At 54.8% G+C, this 18,652-nt stretch overlaps 2 protein-coding genes across 5 annotated transcripts; both read left to right on the top strand.

The window, feature by feature from the left end:
- The first annotated feature begins 1,914 nt into the window (after positions 1–1,914).
- FCN3 (ficolin 3) lies at positions 1,915–5,961 on the top strand. The gene is given in 11 exon segments (XM_039854346.1): positions 1,915–2,005; positions 2,300–2,323; positions 2,326–2,381; positions 2,383–2,398; positions 2,741–2,785; positions 3,030–3,067; positions 3,261–3,335; positions 3,337–3,402; positions 4,484–4,613; positions 4,717–4,851; positions 5,685–5,961. Coding segments are annotated over 11 exon segments (918 nt in total). The 3' UTR covers positions 5,927–5,961.
- Positions 5,962–7,243: 1,282 nt separating this feature from the next.
- MAP3K6 (mitogen-activated protein kinase kinase kinase 6) lies at positions 7,244–18,554 on the top strand. Of its 4 annotated transcripts, XM_039854530.1 has the most exons (29): positions 7,245–7,988; positions 9,313–9,452; positions 9,538–9,561; positions 9,829–10,019; positions 10,125–10,293; positions 10,643–10,749; positions 11,173–11,343; positions 11,431–11,543; positions 11,901–12,060; positions 12,249–12,411; positions 12,493–12,600; positions 12,705–12,754; positions 12,841–12,936; positions 13,065–13,155; positions 13,239–13,372; positions 13,729–13,856; positions 14,085–14,221; positions 14,547–14,652; positions 15,111–15,268; positions 15,371–15,563; positions 15,671–15,809; positions 16,101–16,260; positions 16,402–16,578; positions 16,871–16,976; positions 17,244–17,412; positions 17,500–17,612; positions 17,706–17,779; positions 17,979–18,055; positions 18,261–18,554. In XM_039854530.1, the coding sequence occupies exons 1-29, from the start codon at positions 7,646–7,648 to the stop codon at positions 18,337–18,339; spliced, it is 3,876 nt and encodes a 1,291-aa protein (XP_039710464.1). In that variant the 5' UTR covers positions 7,245–7,645; the 3' UTR covers positions 18,340–18,554. The 4 variants fall into 4 exon arrangements, 3 of the variants coding, with proteins under 3 accessions (XP_039710466.1, XP_039710465.1, XP_039710464.1); XR_005651092.1 differs by lacking the exons at positions 17,706–17,779; positions 17,979–18,055; positions 18,261–18,554 and having other exon boundaries at positions 7,244–7,988; positions 16,696–16,976; positions 17,500–17,518; XM_039854532.1 differs by lacking the exons at positions 17,244–17,412; positions 17,500–17,612; positions 17,706–17,779; positions 17,979–18,055; positions 18,261–18,554 and having other exon boundaries at positions 7,244–7,988; positions 16,761–16,946.
- The last annotated feature ends 98 nt before the right edge of the window (positions 18,555–18,652 follow it).

Raw genomic sequence — 18,652 nt, 5'->3', positions numbered from 1 at the left:
TGAAGGACCGTGGGGTCCACAGGTAGTTCCAGCTACTCCTTGGCCTCACAGAAAGCTCACCTGCCTACACATCACACCACCATCAACAACGCCACATAGTCCACCTCCTCGCCCCTCCTCCTCTGCACTTTCATCAAAGCCCATCCCACCCCCCTCAGACAGCCTCCTCTCAAGCCACCTCTCCAGCTACTTGGATCTACTTCTTGTTACCCAGCCTTCCTTGTTCTGTCTCTGCTCCAAGCCTTTGCACATGCAGTTTTTCCTTCCTGGATCACGCTCCCCTGGCTTCTCCAACCAGCATTTAAGTGCTGGCTGGAATAATGCTCATTCTCCTTGGCAGAGGGAGGAAATACCCCCACCTCCTGCTGGCTTTCCACTTAGTTACGGAAATTTCTTTTATCAGATGTTTTCATTTTCAAAAGTAGTAAATGCCTGTAAGGAACAAAAGGATTATACAGAAGTTTATATTAAGAGTGAGAATCACTTCCCCTGGTCCCACCCCCCAGAAATAACTATGGTTCACAATACGTTTCAGACCTTTTCCTGTGAATTTACAACATTTAGCTTTTTTAAAATACAAAGTGAGATCGTACTGTACGTATTGTTTTGCAACTTTGCCCCTCTCATTGTCGATCAGATTTGCCCTATGACTTGTCCACATGGTGATAATTTATTTGCCTGCATCCTATCACTGTCCAGTTGGGTCATTTCCATGTTTATTATAAACAGTACCATGATCAGCAGGCTTGCCCACAGATCTTGGCATACCTGTGAGAGAGTTTGGATAGGACAGACTCCCAAAACTGAAATTGCATGGCCTCAGAGCGTCCATCTCATGGATCAATCCTGTCTAGCAAACTCAGCCTCCACCTTCCCTAATGCCTCCTTGTACCTCAGTCCTCCCCACGCCCACAAGCTTTGGGCCTGGTATAGAGGAGGCCCTCAGGGAGGATTTGATGGATGAATGAATAAACGAATGAATGAATAAACAAATGAGGCTTCCCTGTCCTCCCCTATCACCTGATGTCCCTCTCTAGCTCGGACCTTGCCCCTCACATCTGGATCATGGCTGCTGCTTCCTTACTGGCCTTCCATCCTCTAGGCCTGCCTGCCAGGGCTGCCCATGCAGTTGGCCTATATTAGCAGTTGTTTCCTAGGTCCTGCGAGGGCCTCCCCAAGGGACATGAGGGTGGGCACTTTGCTAAGGGTGCCCTGGTGGGGGGCATAGGGCTTGGACAAAATCTCTGTGGCTATGGGCACATAAGTGCCAGAGAGAGCACAAGTCATGTCCTCTCTCTGGGCCTTAGTTTCTCCTTGTTTATTCTTTCATTTATCTAGTATTTATTGAACACCTTTGTATCAGGCCTATAACTCAGGGCCAAAAGTAATGACTATAAGCAGGGCTGTGTAAGGACCAATGGTGACATAAAAATTGCACGGAGCATGACTTGTGGAGTGCAGTAGGTGCCCAACAAAGAATAGAATAGTCTTTAATACTGTCGACAGGATTGAGGAAGGATTCCTAGTGCAGCTAGCATTAGGGCTGGACCTTCATGAACAGGCAGAGCTTCACGGTAGAGATGAAGATGAGGGCATTCCAGATGAAAGGCACAGAATGAGCTAAGGTTCAAAGGTGGAAAAACCCCTATGAGTGCAGAGGTCTGGAGAGATGGCTGGAGAGCCCTGGAGGCCAGGATCAGAAGTCAGACTCCATCCCAGTTGGCAAGGGCAGGGAGCCCATTCTCTCTGGGGTTGAGGGAGGAAATGCCCCCACCTCCTACTGGCTCCAGCTTCGGTGGGGGGTGGGGGGGCAGTGTTCCTGGGGAAGGACAATAGACGGAACTCTTCCTTTAGGTACTTCCACCAGCCTGGCCTTTTTACAAACTGGCATCTTCTCTCAAGGGCACCAGCAAGATGGGCCTCTCATGGACCCCATTCTCCCTTTTGCTCCTCTTGCTCAGGGAGCCTGCCTGTCTGAGGACCCAGGACCACCTCAGCTGCCCAGGTAGGGGCTTAGAGCACCATCCTCACCATCCCATCTTCGTTCCCTACCTGGGTGTCCTTCTCCCACCCAGGCTCACTAGCCTCAAGGAGCAGGGTGGGAGTTTGATGATCTGGGCTCTGCACATAAATATATGCAGATAGATGGAAACAGTGCAAAGCCTTGAAAGCTCTGGAGGCAAGTATCCTGACAGCTACAATGTGGGTGCTGGAAAGAGAACTGCAGAGGGGTCTAGGAGAGACATGCCCACTCCCCCTATGACCACTTGTACCCGACTGGCTCTGTGTCTCCCTGCAGAACCCAGGGAACTGGAAGCCAGCAAACTGTCCTCCTGCCCAGTTGTCCTGGAGCTCCAGGAAGTCCTGGGGAGAAGGGAGCTAGCTCCAGGTCATCAAGGTGAGGGATACTAGAAAGCAGGCAGGGGCCAGGGATAAACTGGGGAGGCTGGGGGTACAGCAATAACTGTGTGGATAGGTCGTGACAAAGGGACAAGGAGCCTACTGTATGTCAGGCTCCAGGCTGGGTGCCCAGCACCCTAAATTGACTCTGTGAGGCAGGTGGAAAGTTTTCCCCATCTTACTGAGGGAGAAAGTAAGGCTCTGAGAGAGTAAGTCCTTTTTCCGCCATCACAGCCAGTGGAAAGTGCATCTGGGGTTGACTTCTGGCTCCGAATCCCTGTTGTTTTTTGGCCTTGGGCATGGAATGAGATTTATAGTATCTCTGCCTCTGAGATTTCAGGGCAACCTGGACCACCAGGCAAGATGGGCCCCAAGGGCGAGCCTGGTGAGTGTATGGGATCAGGGATTCTTCTTTCTTTGTTCTGTCCCTGGGCTAGAGAGGGGAAGGGCTTTGCTCAGCTGCTGCTCAGCCACTGTCTGTGGCTGTGCCCCCACAGAGGGATGGAAGGCTGGGAAGAGTGGGAAGGATAATGAGAAGGGCCTTGGCACCCTCCCCTCTGGGGATCTGCAGGCATCCCCTTGGCGATACTCAGACCTCACAGCCAACATTCAGTCTTTCCATGGGGCAGGAGATCCAGCGAACCTGCTCTGGTGCCAGGAGGGTGAGGCAGCCTTCCCAAGAGCCAGAAACTTGGAACCAGGTGGTACTGGGTTGTTGGTGGACCACTAGGTGTGGCCCAGCCTTCCCTAGAACCCCCTTCAGGAGCCTGAAAGAACTGAGAGGGCTCCCGGGGTCCCATACTTAGCTTCTTCCATTGCTCATGGAGTGGGGGTTGAGACATAATTGGGGGTCCCCTCAGTTCCTCTTTCCCAGGAGCTGCCAGGAGCTGCTAAGCTGAGATGCCACCTTGAATGGCTGGTACCACCTGTGCCTACATGGAGGGCAGAGTCCTTCCAGTCTTTTGTGACATGGACACTTCAGGGGGTGGTTGGCTGATGAGTGTTGGGGAGAAGGGACTCACAGGCCCACTGGGCACTTCTGCCCCTTAGCCCCTAGGGGGAGCCAGAGCCCACTGGAGCCAAGGCATTCTTTAGAGTAATTCACTAGATAAAATGTTTACTGAGCTCCCAGAGGGTCTGGCTAAAGAAGTCTGAGAAGGCTTTACAGTTGAAAAGGCCTCGAAAGCTATATAGAAGTTCTCTAGACAGATGAGGTGCAGAAGGGCATTCCAGATAATGGGAAAGGCAAATGCAGCAAGGCAGTACTGTACAAGAGGGTTTCTGGAGACCATGTGAGTGAGCTAAGAACAGGGATGAGTGGTTGGCTGAGGTCTACTGGTGTGGGTCAAGCATGAATTGAAGGCCTCTGCAAAGGCCAGTTCATGGAGGGCACTGAATGAGCACAGAAGGCAATGGAAACCCATGGAAGAATTTCAAGCAGAGAGTAACCAGGTCAGACTTATGTTTTAGAAAGATGACAACATGGAAGATACACTGCAGGGAGGGACAAGAGGGGAGACAGGGACACAGGTTAGGAGGACTACAGAAGTCCGAGCAGAAGACGACAGTGGGTGACGACAGCAACGGAAATAGAGGCACTTAGACTGAGAGATATTTAGGAGAGAAACTCTACAGGGCCTGGGGACTGCTTGGCTTGAAGGAGGAAATGGAGGTGGGGAGAGCATCAAGGTTAGGCCAAGAGTCTAGCTTGGGTCTCTGGAGGTGACCTCTTTGCTCTAATGTCTTGATTTTTATCATAGTAAACTATGATAAGACCCAGCAGGTCTAACCATCTCCAGAAGGCAGGAATGATATTTCCATCATTCCAGTCTCCCCCCAGGGCTTGCAAGGCTTTGGTGTGAAGTCGAGTGTTGGTAAAAAATAAGAGAACGTAGAGTTCATCATAGGCAAAGCTCACCTGGACTCACACTTTATCAACAAGCCCCCAATCCAAAGAGGGGGGAAGTATCAGTCCGCATCTTACAGTTCATCTACTCTCAGCTGCCATTGCCCCCTGCTTCTCCTCATCCCATGCCCAGCTTTGGAGTAATGGCTAGTGTGCTGACCTTCTCTGCCTCCCTAGGTGTTCCAGAGGTGATAGGATGGTTTTGTGGATTTCTTCCGCTCTTGGTCCTCTTATAAAGCAGGTTTTGGGAGCCAGGAGTCTGAATTCTGGCTGGGAAATGAGAATTTGGATCAGTTGACTCTCCAGGGTAAGTTCCTAGCTAGGGTCAAGGAAGCCTGAGGTGTATTCCTCCAGCATTTTGAGGTCTGAGGATTCCTCATCCTTGTCCCCCGCCCACACACACACTCCAGATAACTGGGAGTTGTGGGTGGAGCTGGAGGACTTTAATGGCAACTGCGCCTTTGCTCACTATGGGTCCTTCTACCTCCTTGGGGAGGCAGATCACTACCAGCTGGTGCTGGGCAAGTTCTCAGAGGGCACTGCAGGTGAGTGACCATAAGGTAGGGCCCTGCAATAGGGGAAGAAGGTGAGGGAGACTAGATTTCCAGCACGACCATAATGACCTCCATAATGACCCAGGGCAATTCCTTCCCCTCTGTGGGCCTCAGTGTCCTCGTCTGAGAAATGGCAATCATGAGACAGGGTAGTACAAGAGTGAAGAATTTGGGCTCTGGAGGCAAACAGACCTGAGTTCGAATCCGGCTCTGTCGTTTACTGTTTCCCTGGGCAAGTCCCTTCCTCATCAGAGCCTCAGTTTTTCTTCTGTAAAATGAACAAGGAAACAAGGAGGGAGGCTGTGGAGCCATCTGAGGCTCTGCTGAATGTTAGCATTATCTGTTTTGGAAGAAAAACCGGGGAAGGGTTTTTTTTCTTCTCCTTCTTCTTCTTCTTCAGAAACAGCAACTGTTGAGACACTTGAAAGAGGGAAGTGGTTATGAGGAGTTGCCTCAGGGAAGCCCCCTTTCCTGCCCAGGCATATGAAAAGTCCCTCCCAGCTCTCCCTGACAGAGTTGCTCGGGCTGCTAATGGGAGCTAGGAAGAGACAAAGGAGCTAGAGAGAAGCTGGGGATTCTGGGAGGGGACAAGGCAGAGGGAAGAGCTGGTGGCTTTGGAGCCACAGTCCTGAATTCAAATCCCAGTGCCCTTGTGACTAGCTGAGTAACCTTGGGTAAACACCCTGGCTCCTTGGCACTGCTGTTTTCTCATGGGGCCTGATAATACTACCTCTCAGTTGCTCTGAGGGTTCTGTGAGATCATTTTTTCAAGGGTGCTAGACATGGTGCCAGCACCAATGTGCCTCCCACACCCTCCCTGCCAGGGGACTCCCTGAGCCACCACAGCGGGATGTCCTTTACCACCTATGACGCTGACCATGATATAGCTGGGGGCAACTGCGTGGTGACTGTCCATGGTGCCTGGTGGTATGGATGCTGCTATCAATCCAGTCTCAACAGGTGCTATGCAATATCTCAGACCACCGCCCACAAGTATGACATTGACTGGGCCTCAGGCTTCGGCATGGGCCACCCTTACCGCAAGGTTCACATGATGTTTTGCTAGGGCGCCCTGGCAGCCGGCACCCTTATCTCTCCTGTACAGCTTCCGGACCCTCCGCTACTCTTCCCCACTGCTAACTGCCTCTGCTCTTCTATCCACATTAAAAATAAACTTATTTTAACCTTTACCTGGCTTGCAGGACTCTTAATTACTGGGAAAAACTCGAGGGCAGAACAAGGACATAGATTTTAGCGCCATTCAAGGAAGACTTTCCTTCCAGTAGATGGAAGGGTCAACCTCATAAAGCAGCGAAGCTTCCATCTCTGGAAGTGTGCAAGCCAAAGCCAGAGGAGCATTACAGTGAAGAAGACTTGGAAAGGATTCAAGCATCCACTGACAGTGCCCTTGGGCCCTCCAGGTCCGGCAAGTAGATGGTTTTGTGGTGGGAGTTGCACAGCTTTTTCACCCTCTCTGTTGCCCATGGCTCTTTCCACCCCAGCCTCTGTTGTAAGCCAAGTTCTCACCCTCTGCTATTTCTTGCCTGTTCCACTAGGAAGTGGTTTGAATTCAGGGTCAAACCAAGGAAGGCACATTTTATTTCCATGGGGCCACAGGGTAGTGAAAAAGCAGTTATTGAGCTAGCATTTATCAAGCAGTTAATTTGCCAGAGCCATAGTCTAGAAAGTGGCAGAGCAATAAATAGTTAAGAATCTGATATCTGTAGTCTGATAGGGAATACTGGGATTGCATCTTGCTCTGTCATGTGGCTAAGTGATCTTAAACAAGTTACTCAACCTCTCTAAGTCCCCAGTTTCTGATTTCAGAGTCCACTGAGGTTTATAGTAGGTTGCTGCCTCGCTAATTCACAAGAAAAGTTTAGGGATTCTTGGGAATTTGGAGCTGGAAAGCTGCTGTAGCCCAAGGCCTCTTTCAGGTGGGCAGAAAAAATGTTTTTATAGGGACTCTTTTCAGGTCCCATGGTCACATTCGGAGTAGAGGTCAAATGTTAGCTGATTGAATTCTGGGGAAAGCAGCCCCCTGGCAAGAGGGCTCAGATGCCAAGTCTCATACTAGGGCTAATGGCAGGTGGAGGAACAGACTTCCCCCATTCCAATCCTTCCCTGTGCGCTTTACCGAGCTCTGCACACTCTGATGTGTCTGAAGGTCCATTCACTCAACAGATGCCTGCAGGACAGAACCTGCAGTTTACGCCTCTTCCCCATCTCCGGCCTGACCACACGTCTTATGACGGTTGGCGCGCACAGGGGCACAGGACATTCCAGAAGCGACTGGACTCAGAGGTTCTAGCGGGAGAGGAGGGAGAGGAGAGGCCGAGTCCCAGGCCGCTAGGGGGCGGTGCCGCCCCAGGGCCGAGGGCGGAGCTTTCCCGGTCGGCGGGGAAAGGGCTTGGCCTGGCTACAAGTCCCGGCAGGAGAGAGCGACGACGCACGCTCTCCTTCGGAGTCAGCTTGACCGGCACGGTGAGACCGATTCCCGGGATCTCCCAAGTGACTTTGAGCCGCGGATCACTCGATGCCCCAAATTCCCGCGACCCAATTCCTGATTTCAAATCCTCAAGACCTTTCAAGTCAGAGCCCGGATTTCGCCCTGGACTCCAGATTCTGGGAACGGGACCTCTAAACGGACTTTGGATCTCTGGTTCCTAGGAGATTCCCAGTCTCGTCCGGATTACTGATTTAGAGATCCCTGGATCGGTCATCCCTGGCTCCAGCTTGGCCCCGGGTGTCCAGAGTCGGGCGCTCGAAGCCCGAGCGCCCCCGCATGGCGGGGCGGTGCCCGCGGCCCGAAGCCCTAGAGCGCGCGGGCAGCTGTTGGCAGGACCCGCTGGCCGAGGCCCTGAGCCGGGGCCGGTCGATCGCGGCGCCCCACGGCCGGAGCTGCGCTCGAAGCCGGCCGCTCAGCGTGGTCTATGTGCTGACCCGGGAGCCGCAGCCCCGGGTGGAGCGCGAGACCGGAGCCGAGGCAGAGCCTCTGCCCCTCCGCTGCCTGCGCGATGCCTGCGCGCAGCAGCCTGGGCCACGGCCGCGACCTCAGCTGCGCAGCCTGCCCTTTGGCACGTTGATGCTGGGAGACACAGCAGCGCTGGATTCCTTCTACAATGCGGGTGAGAGCACGCTGGGGGTGGGGCCGAGAGCCGGGGTGGGGCTTAGGGGCGGGGCTTGGTGACTCCAGGGTGGGACTGAGATAGATACGAGGTCTGGGAGGTTATAAGGTGAGCTAAAGCTGAGGGACTCGAGGCGGGGCCCTGACAAAAGTGGAATTTAGGGCATCTGGAGTGCGGCCGGACTCAGGCTTGTACTTAGTGTATCCAGGCCCGGTACCGGCGTTCAGGGTTGAGAGTTAAGTACTCTGGAGTCCGCATAGTGCCTAGGGAGAGGCGCTAGGATTGGCCAGGGCTAGGAGCCGGGCAGTGTGAGGTATTTCGGGAGTGGGGTTGGAGAACTCCGCCTCCGGATGATTTTGCACAGAGTTTATGAGGGCGGATTCTGGGAGGTGGAGCTTGGACTAGGAAAGGGGCTATACATAGGGGGCTGGAGTTCAGGAGTCCTAGCGTACTACTCTCGAAGATCGGTCTGGAGATGCAAAAAGGAGAGCGATGAGACCTGACCGACAAGATTCTGGGAGAGGAAACTTAGGTTATGAGGCCCCAGTAGCCCCGAGGCAATGGGCGGGGCTGGAGGCGGAGCAGGTCCGCTCAGGGGCGGGGCCAAAGGAGGCTATATTCCCGTGTGGGTCACCCCTCCCTTCCACCAACACTGACGTCCCGCCCGCCCCACCCATACTTATTTGTTTATCCAAGAGTCCGGGCACCGTGCTTGCAGGATATCTACAAAATCGCAGCCTACAAATGAAGGCTGACTCGCCCTCGAGAACACAAAGACACACAGAATCTTACACAGAGTCACAAATCATATTCATGTCAATACATGGGCCCTCACAGACGCTATGGCACATAAAGATCCAGTCACAGTAAATCTACACACAGACACAGACACACATACAGATACTTACAGGCACACATACAGCACAGCACATCTACACACTGCTGGTGACAGCCCTTTTCAAGAGATCGGGTTTAAGACCCAGGGAAGGGAACTTATGTGTTTGCCCAACTCTTACCTCTCAAATGGCCTAAAATAGACTCTGGGCTGGGCACAGCCTCCTCTCCTCTGTACCCAGTGCCCACAGGCTCTGAACAGTGAGATGAGGGTCCTAGCCCATTGAGCTCAACTTCTCTCCTGAAACATCACAGATACCAGTTGTGTGAAAGAGCCAAAGGGACCCTAAAAAGGGGAAACTGAGGCCAGGAGCAAAATTGGATCCTGCTGGAGTCACACAGGAAGGCAGGAGGAGCCAGGATGGATCCCCAGCCTCCTTCTCCACCAGCTGGGCTTGAGGGTTCAGGGCCTCCACTTGTGTACCCACAGATGTGGTGGTGCTGGAGGTGAGCAGCTCCCTGGCACAGCCTTCCCTGTTCTACCACCTTGGTGTACGTGAGAGCTTCAGCATGACAAACAATGTGCTTCTCTGCTCCCAGCCTGACCTCCCTGACCTGCAGGCCCTGCGGGTAGGTGGCCAAGTGGCTGGTGGGGGAAGACACAGGGCAGGGGTGGGGCCTAACCAGAATACCAGTATTTGTCTATTCCCTGCAGGAGGACATTTTCCAGAAGAACTCAGTGAGCAGAATCCAGCCCACACTCCAATGTGCCCTTGACCTCCCTTATGACCTCTGACCCCCTGCTACCTTTCTTGGCCTCCTCCCTAATACCTTCCTAATACCCCCTGACAGCTGTGTGATCCTGTGCTCTCTATTGCTTCCCTTCCTGAAGTGTGCCCCTTCTCTGCTATTCCAACCCCACTGGTGCTCACTTCTGACCCCCTCCCTGGTCCTCTCTAACCTGCTGACTTCCGACCTCTACTGATTCCTGCCTCTCTCCCACCAGGATTGTGTTGGCAGCTACACACTGATCCCCTATGTGGTGACAGCCACTGGTCAGGTGCTGTGTGGTGATGCAGGCCTCCTGAGGGGCCTGGCTGATGGGCTAGTCCAGGCTGGGGTGGGCACTGAGGCCCTGCTCACACCCCTGGTGGGCCGGCTTGCCCGTCTACTGGAGGCCATGCCCACGGACTCTTGGTAAGAGAGGCCTGGAGAGAGGGTGCACCAGGAGGAGGCTGGAGAGGGTGGGGGTGGGCCCCACCATTCCTTCTCCTTCCCTCCCTCCCCTGTTTTGGGCATCAGTGGCTATTTCCGGGAGACCATTCGGCAGGACATTCGGCAAGCCAGGGAGCGGTTCAGTGGGCAGCAGCTGCGGCAGGAGCTGGCACGCCTGCAGCGGAGACTGGATAGCATGGAGCTGCTGAGCCCCGACATCATCATGAACCTGCTGCTCTCCTACCGAGATGTGCAGGTGTGCTCCGAGAGGCAGTCAGGGCATAGCATTCAGTGTCAGACAAACTCAAGGTCCGCTCCTGGCTGTGCCACTCAAATTATCTGACATCTCTGAGCCTCGGTTTGTAATGGGGATGATCATGTCACGGTCTCCCAATTATGAGGTCAGTGCACACAGTGGGTTCTCCATGTAAGGTGTGGTGTGTGCACTACCTGCTGTGTGTGAGAAAGATGTACAGAAAATGGTGGTGAGAGCAGGTGGGGTGTTGGGTGGGAGGGGACCCCAGCTCAGGGTTTTCCTCAGAGTCTGGGGGCCAGTTAGACTCATCAGAGGTCATCATGTAAGTGTGTGCTATTCCCTCATGCAGGACTACTCGGCCATCATTGAACTGGTAGAGACACTGCAGGCCTTGCCCACCTGTGATGTGGCCGAGCAGCACAACGTCTGCTTCCACTACACATTTGCTCTCAATCGGTGAGTGGAAAGCAAGGCTCAGGACGTAACCACATGGGAACATGGGTCCCAGCTGTGTGAGGTCATTGCTGTCAGGGATCAATGCTGTTCAGGGAATTTGCTGACTCAGGTCTCACTGATGTCAGATGGTCCCGTTGTTCTGTTACTGCTGGCGGGGTGGTGGTGGTGGTGGTGGTACTGCCCTGGAAAGGTCACAGCTACCCAAGATCACTTTTTCTCAGAGTCATTGCAGCTAGGAATCACTTCCATCTGGGATCACTACCTCTAGAAAGGTCAGTGCTGACCAAGATAACTGCCATTCTGGGTTCATTACTGTCAGGCCCCTGGAAGGGTCCTTGCTGTTCAGCATCTGGGGGTTTCTAGACAGAGTGGGGCAGGGCCATCAGGTAGATCCCCAGCCCAATTTTCTTTCCTGTCCCCTAGGAGGAACAGGCCTGGGGACCGGGAGAAGGCACTGGCTGTGCTGCTGCCACTGGTACAATGTGAGGGCTCTGTGGCACCTGACCTATATTGCATGTGTGGCCGTATCTACAAAGACATGTTCTTCAGCTCTAGCTTCCAGGATGCCGAGTACCGGGAGCAGGCCTATCATTGGTAAGGGCCACAAGCAAGTGGACAGTGGGCTGAGGGGTGAGACTGTGGGCGTCAGTCCAGCCCTGCATTCCTCCACCTGCCCGCCAGGTATCGGAAGGCTTTTGATGTCGAGCCCAGCCTCCACTCGGGCATCAACGCTGCTGTGCTCCTCATTGCTGCTGGGCAGTGCTTCGAAGATTCTGACGAGCTCCAGCTCATCGGTGAGCCTCAGTTCTGCACCACTGTCTCCCCAACAGGGGCTCAGAGCAGGGAGAGAGAATATTGGGCTGGGCTAGGACTGAGATCCCCTTTAGGACCTATTCTGCCTGAACACACACCTGGATCCTCATACCTGTCTGGGGCCTTCATGAGCCTTTAAGCCCATGACTGATCCTAAGCTCACACCTGTGTTCCTTCCACGCGCACTTGTTCCCTTTGCCTACTCCCACCTGAGGTCATGCCATACTTACATTTTCACCCATACCTGTGTTCCTGCCCATATGAATACTGTGGCCCACACCTGGGCTTTGCCCCCATCTGCAACCACACTTACTAGGACCCATGCCCCTCTCTCCCAGGCATGAAGCTGGGCTGCCTACTGGCCCGAAAAGGCTGTGTGGAGAAGATGCAGTATTACTGGGATGTAGGCTTCTACCTGGGAGCTCAGATCCTTGTTAATGACCCTACCCAGGTGGCGCTGGCTGCAGAGCAGCTGTACAAGCTCAATGCCCCCATATGGTAGGTGGCCCCCTCTGCACTCTTGGCCTGACTTGAGCAGTCAGCTCCTGTACCTCTGTTCACTGGCACTCTAGCCTGAGCCCTGAGTCAATTACCTGGCCCCTTCCAGACCAGTGCCCATGACACCCAATGCCCTGGCAGCAATAGCTGGTGCCTGGACTGAGTTGAGGACAAGGCTGTGCTTGCAGGTACCTGGTGTCCGTGATGGAAACCTTCCTGCTGTACCAGCACTTCAGACCCATGCCAGAGCCCCTGGAAGGACCCCCACGCCGAGCCCACTTTTGGCTTCACTTCTTGCTACAGTCCTACCAGCTGCTCAAAATGGCGGGTCCCCAAGGGGACCAGTGCTTGGTGAGGCCCTTGGGAGTGGGGGACTTGGGAGAGGGCAGGCCTCCTCTGTCATACTCCCCCACACCTCTTTGTCATCTGTAGGTGCTGATCCTGGAGATGAACCAAGTGCTGCTGCCTGCGAGGCTGGAGATTCAGGGTATGAACCCAGTTAACACAGTGACCTTGAGCCTGCTGGAGCCTGAGACCCAGGTGAAGTCACCACTAAGCACCCTTTCTCTCGAGTCTTTCTTCCACCCCTAGACCTTCCTCCTGCTCCCTGGCACCTCCCCACCTCTGACTCTTTCTTCTCACAGGACATTCCCTCCCAGTGGACCTACTCAGTCACCTCCATCTGTGGTGTCAGGTGAGGGGCTAGGCCTGGAGCGATCCAGGGCGGGGTGGCGCCGTTGGCCCACATGGCGCTCACTTGGGCTCTTCTTCCCTTACTAGCGCCTCCAAGCAGGACGAGCGCTGCTGCTTCCTCTACACACATTCCCCGGCTCAGGACGTCCAGCTGTGCTTCCCCAGCATAGGGCACTGCCAGTGGTGCGCACAGCCTCTCCGGGGTCGGGATGCTCGGGGGAGTGAGGAAAGGGAAGGTGCTCTCGGCATAAGATAGGGACAGTTTGCGCCCGAGGTGCCCCTCCCGCGGGTCTGACCTCCCCTACTCTCAGGTTCTGCGGTTTGATCCAGGCCTTGGTGACGAATCTGGATTCCAAGGAGGCACCCGCGGAAGAGGCGGAGGGCGTGGGTGAGGTGCTGGAGGTGAGGCAGTGCTTGTGCTGGGAATTCAGGGAGGGGAAAGGGCTGAAGGCCCTGCTGAATCCCCATCTCACTGGCTTCCGCAGTTTGATTATGAGTACACGGAGACAGGTGAGAGGCTGGTGCTGGGCAAGGGCACGTACGGGGTCGTGTACGCAGGCCGCGACCGGCACACGCGGGTACGCATCGCCATCAAGGAAATCCCGGAACCCGACAGCAGGTGCAGTGCTCAGGGCGCGTGGGCGGGTCAAGTGGGCGGCACCACGAGTTGAGAGGTTCGTGTGGGCGGGGCGGTAGACAGGGAAACGTTGATGCCCTAGTGGTCGGGGCCGAGTGGGTGGGCTCACGGACTCGAGAGTCCCAGTCCAGTGGGGCCAGGCCTGTGGACAGAACGTTTGGAACCAGGCAGACATACTATGGTCTGGAGGGTCCTGTGGGCTGGGTGATAAGGTAAGAAAGGTTGGAGAGGGGCTTGTGGGCGGGGCAGATCCTGGGGGTGTGGCCTGACTAGTGCTGGAGTTGGGTGAGCTTCTCTACCCAAATCTAGCCTATTCCTCTCTTCCTACCTGCCCCCAGGTTCTCTCAGCACCTGCATGAAGAGATTGCCCTGCACAAACGCCTGCGCCACAAGAACATCGTGCGCTATCTGGGCTCAGCCAGCCAGGGTGGCTACCTCAAAATCTTCATGGAGGAAGTGCCTGGAGGTACCTGCCCTGCTGGGATGGGAATGGAACTAGAGGTGTGGGGTGTGGGAATGGAGCCAGGCAGGGGCGGAGAACCCTTGGGAAGAATGAACCTTGGCGTGTGTGGGTGGTGTAGCCTTGAATTAACTGATGCAGTGCAGTTGGGTGATGGAGTCTGGGTCATGGCATGGGTGTGCCTGGGCAGAGAGCTGTGGGCGGCAGAGATGACCTCAGACTACCCCTGCCCAGGCAGCTTGTCCTCCTTGCTGCGGTCAGTGTGGGGACCCCTGCAGGACAATGAAAGCACCATCAGTTTCTATACCCGCCAGATCCTGCAGGGACTCAGCTACCTGCATGACAACCGAATTGTGCATCGCGACATCAAGGTAAGCCCTGTAACTGGCCCATCCTGACTTGCTGGTAGGGGAGAAGGAGGAGATATGGCCCCAGACAAAGGCTGAGAGTTTAGAGTTAGTGGGAAGACCCTTTGCAAAGGATGGGGAATTCATCAAAAAGGTTCCCTAGAAGGGAGAAGTTCAGCTCTGAAGCCAAACATGCTGCCAACTCCCAGAGAGGTGTAATGGGATGGCAGAGGGAGGAGGTTGATAGAGGCAGAGTCAGGCTGAGATTCCCAGGAAATGGGATCCTGGGATAAGGTCCAATTTTCTCATTGGGAGCCTAGCCTCTGAGCACAGTGTCTACTCTACTCAGGGGGACAATGTGCTGATCAACACCTTTAGCGGGCTGCTTAAGATTTCTGACTTTGGCACCTCCAAGCGGCTGGCAGGCATCACACCTCGCACTGAGACCTTCACAGGTAACAGAGTGTGAGGTAGTGTATGGAGATCTTGACCTGAGGCAGAAGAACTTTGGGGGCCTTTCAGGGAATGGTACTTCTCCTGGGCATTGAGTTAGAGTCCTAATGGGAGCTAGAACCAGGACAGGTGATTGAGCCAGGGGTCAGGTGATGGCATCTAGAGCTTGGATAGTTGATGATGTTAAGTTTAGTAGCTTAATGGAGCCTAGAAGTGCTGATGAGGGCCAGAGTAGATGATATAATCCTGGACATATGATGGAATGGAACCTACTGTGGGTGATGTAGTCCATGAAAGTGATAGAGCCTGAGTGAAGAAACAACGACCAGGGTAGGTGATGAGAACTGTTTTGGATGATAGAGTTCAGGTTAGGTGCAGAGAGCCAGAGGATGAGAGAGCCTCTGCCACCCCTGCATTGATAAAGCCTATATGAGCATTATTGCTACTGCTCCTATCCTAGGGACCCTACAGTATATGGCTCCAGAAATAATTGACCAGGGCCCAAGAGGATATGGGAAGGCAGCTGACATCTGGTCATTGGGCTGCACTGTAATCGAGATGGCCACAGGTCGCCCACCCTTCCACGAGCTAGGGAGCCCGCAGGCTGCCATGTTTCAGGTGAGACCCCTCAGGGTCTGGCTCATGAGGTGGAGTGGGGACAGACTGGGCCCTGAACACCTCTAAACTTGACCCTTGTTTACCCTCCTTACCCTCTCCCAGGTGGGCATGTACAAGGTGCATCCACCAATGCCCAGTTCTCTGTCAGCTGAGGCCCAAGCCTTCCTCCTACGAACTTTTGAGCCAGACCCCCACCTTCGAGCTAGTGCTCAAGCACTGCTGGGGCACCCCTTCCTGCAACCTGGGAAGAGGAGCCGAAGCCCTGGTTCCCCACGACATGCTCCGCAGCACTCAGGTACTTTGCAGATAGAGGGAGTGAGCACACTGAGGTGAAGGCAGAGGAGCTGTGGGGATGAGAGGGCTGAAGGGGGGCCCAAGCCGACAGTCTCATCTTTCCCTCAGATGCTCCTTCAGCTAGCCCTACTCCTTCAGCTGACTCAACCACCCAGTCTCAGACATTCCCACGCCCTCAGGCACCCTCTCAGCATCCGCCCAGTCCCCCGAAGCGCTGCCTCAGTTATGGGGACGCCAGCCAGCTCCGGTGAGAGCCCAGGGTCCTGGGGTGGGTTCACTTCATCTGGTTTTGTCCTTATACTCCCTTCAGAAAAAGCCCTCCTTGGAGATCTGGGCACCTTGACCACTTGCAAGAATGGCATTTGGTGCCTACCTCCCAAATACTCTTACTTGCATTTAGAGTGCCCCCTCAGTGCTGGGCTTATCTTTTTATTCCTGTGAGGCAGGCATGAAAGCCAGGGATAGAGCCAGGCTGGGGAGAAGGTGGCTGGTTGGTATTGCTGCTCGCCCTCCATTGGCTGCTCCCTATTGCACCCAGGGTGCCTGAGGAGCCTGGGGCAGAGGAGCCCACATCCCCTGAGGAGAGCTCGGGGCTGAGCCTGCTACACCAAGAGAGCAAGCGTCGGGCCATGTTGGCCGGCGTACTGAAGCAGGAGCTGCCCACCCTGGCGGAAAATCTGTGCCTGGAGCAGGAACAGGTGGGCGGCCTGCCCCAGCGCCCCCTGGTGGTCGAGTATGGTCTGGACTCCTACTGGCCTCTTCCACAACCCTAGCCGGTAACCAGCATCTCTTGGCTCAGATGAGATATACCCGCTGACGACCCGTCTCTTCCTTCTCAGGGTTCCTGTCTGGGCAGGAATCATGTGGAACAGCTACTGCACTGCCTCGGAGTGCACATCCACACTCCCAATCGCAAGCAGCTGGCCAAGGAGCTGCGGGCCCTGCAAGGGCAGCTGCGGGCCCAGGGCCTTGGGCCTGCACTTCTGCATGAAGTACTCTTTGCATTCCCAGATGCGGTAAGGGAGCTTTCTCATTGTTGGGGCTTCCAAAGAAGAAGTAATAAGCTCCTTGTGCTTGTGCTTGGGAATGTGCAAAGATTTGATATTGAAAGGCTACATGTCTCTTCCGTGAAGATAGAGCTATCAGAGAAGGGACATCTGCCCGGTCCTAGCTTCCCAGCCCCTCCCTTGATCTCCAGGCCCACTCACCCGCCTGCCAAAGGCAGAAGACTTTCTAGGCCTTCCCAACTCAAGCCCCACATCTATTTGAAGCTTAGCAGTTTCAGCGGCGTCCATCGTCCCTCTCCAGGTGAAGCAGATCCTCCGCAGGCGCCAGATCCGCCCACACTGGATGTTCGTACTGGACTCGCTGCTCAGCCGGGCAGTACGGGCAGCCCTGGCAGTGCTGGGTCCAGGTAGGCCAGGGAGTCAAGCTTGCCTGCGTGCGAGAGTGCGGCCCTTGGGGGCGTAGTGAACACAAATGAAACCAGCAAAGGGCGTGGTCTCCAGGCTAGGCCGGGGCGGGAAGGAGCTTGTTAGAAGGACGTAACCAAACCGACATCTCCCAGACTGACACTGACACTGCCTGGCCAGTGCGCAGAACCCACGCCCTCGGCTGGTATCTAGGGGGTTCCAAATGGGTGTTCTGGCTCTGTCTGAGCTCACTCCACGCAAATTGGTAGGCGCAGAGAAGGACATAGTCCCACTGAGGTCAGAGGAATTGAGTAAAGAGGAGTCCCAGCCAAAGCAGCAGGAGAGCCCAGTCCAGCAGAGCCTGCTCCCAAGAGATCCTGAACAGGCCCCCCAACTTCTGATGGTGCAGTTGAGCCTCTTGCACACGGAGACTGAGAGGTAAGGCTCCTGGGATCCATCCATAGCCTTTGTGCCAGCTTCACCCCCAATCTCCCTCTATTCTACTTGCTTTCTGCCCTCTAACAGGCTTCGAGATGTCCTGGTTGAAAAAGAACGGGAGTGCCAGGCTCTGGTGCAACAAGCTCTACAGCGGGTGAATGAGGAGGCCAAGACCTGTGCTTTGGCCTCAGAATCCCCAGGTGAGCGGAACCTGGCTGGAGAACACTAATGGTGGTGTAAGACAGCATCTGGTGGGAGGCACCCCCTGGATTCACCTGATTTCTCCTTGATAGGTGCTGGTGCAGTGGACCAGGGCCTGGTGCAGTGGCTACAGGAACTGAATGTGGATTCAGGCACCATTCAGACGGTGAGGGGAAAAGTGCTGGCTGAACCCCACCTTTTATCCTCTCACACAGAGAATCTTAATGTTGGATGACTACTTAGTATACCCCACAGAAAGGGGTGTGATCTGCCCTAGCATGTTGGTAGGAGAACAAAACTAGCCCCTGGGTCTCTGGATACATCTTTGATTTTCTGTTTCTGTGTGTGGGTCTGTCCACAACCAGTTGCTGAGCCATAGCTTCACCCTCCATGCCCTATTGACCTGTGCCACTAGAGATGACCTCATCTATACCCGCATCAGGTATGTCCTGGGCCCTCCTCTGATGACCCATACATATAGCCTCATGGTGGCCATATCCTGATCTCCAGCTATAGGCCTGCCTAGGTTTCTCTGAAAACTACAGTGACACCAGGTTCCCCTGGGGATAGGCGGGGCATCAGGCAGACAGTGGATACCAGAGAGAGCTCAGCTTCTGGCTGAGCCACACTGAACCTGCTGTCCCCAGGAGAGGGATGGTATGCCGCATCTGGAGAGCCATCTTGGCACAGCGAGCAGGATCCACGGTCACTCCCCCTGGCCCCTAGGAGGCTGAATGAGGGCATCAGAGGAAGGAGGCCAGACCCAAAGATGGATGAATGAAGAAGATACAGCAACTTCTGACACACCCATCCCAGGACTCAGGGGCCACTAAAGGAGGCCAGGTGGGTGGGGGCCCAGGCGAACCAACCACAGAGATGCCTCAAGCTCGCTGAGTACCTTCAGGCAAAGACTATTAAACAGAACACTTTTGTACTCTTGAGTCTTGGCAACTTCTGAAGTATGGGGGGAGGTGTGTGGGACCAGCTCTTTAATGTCTTTATGTCTGAGTCCAAAGTGCCTTCACCTGGCCCCCTTCAG

This window comes from Pteropus medius, unplaced genomic scaffold (genome assembly GCF_902729225.1).
Source record: "Pteropus medius unplaced genomic scaffold, Ma_sr-lr_union100, whole genome shotgun sequence".
In the NCBI taxonomy this organism is placed as follows: domain Eukaryota; kingdom Metazoa; phylum Chordata; class Mammalia; order Chiroptera; family Pteropodidae; genus Pteropus; species Pteropus medius.
This window is presented reverse-complemented; position numbering and strand designations above follow the sequence as displayed.

Bases quoted from the DNA above. Each gene is read 5' to 3' on its own strand.
- MAP3K6 (XM_039854530.1), top strand. From the start codon at position 7,646: ATGGCGGGGCGGTGCCCGCGGCCCGAAGCCCTAGAGCGCGCGGGCAGC. The intron at 12,937-13,064 runs GTGCGCACAGCC...CCCTACTCTCAG, and splicing joins AGCATAGGGCACTGCCAGTG to GTTCTGCGGTTTGATCCAGG. The intron at 13,156-13,238 runs GTGAGGCAGTGC...TGGCTTCCGCAG, and splicing joins GCGTGGGTGAGGTGCTGGAG to TTTGATTATGAGTACACGGA.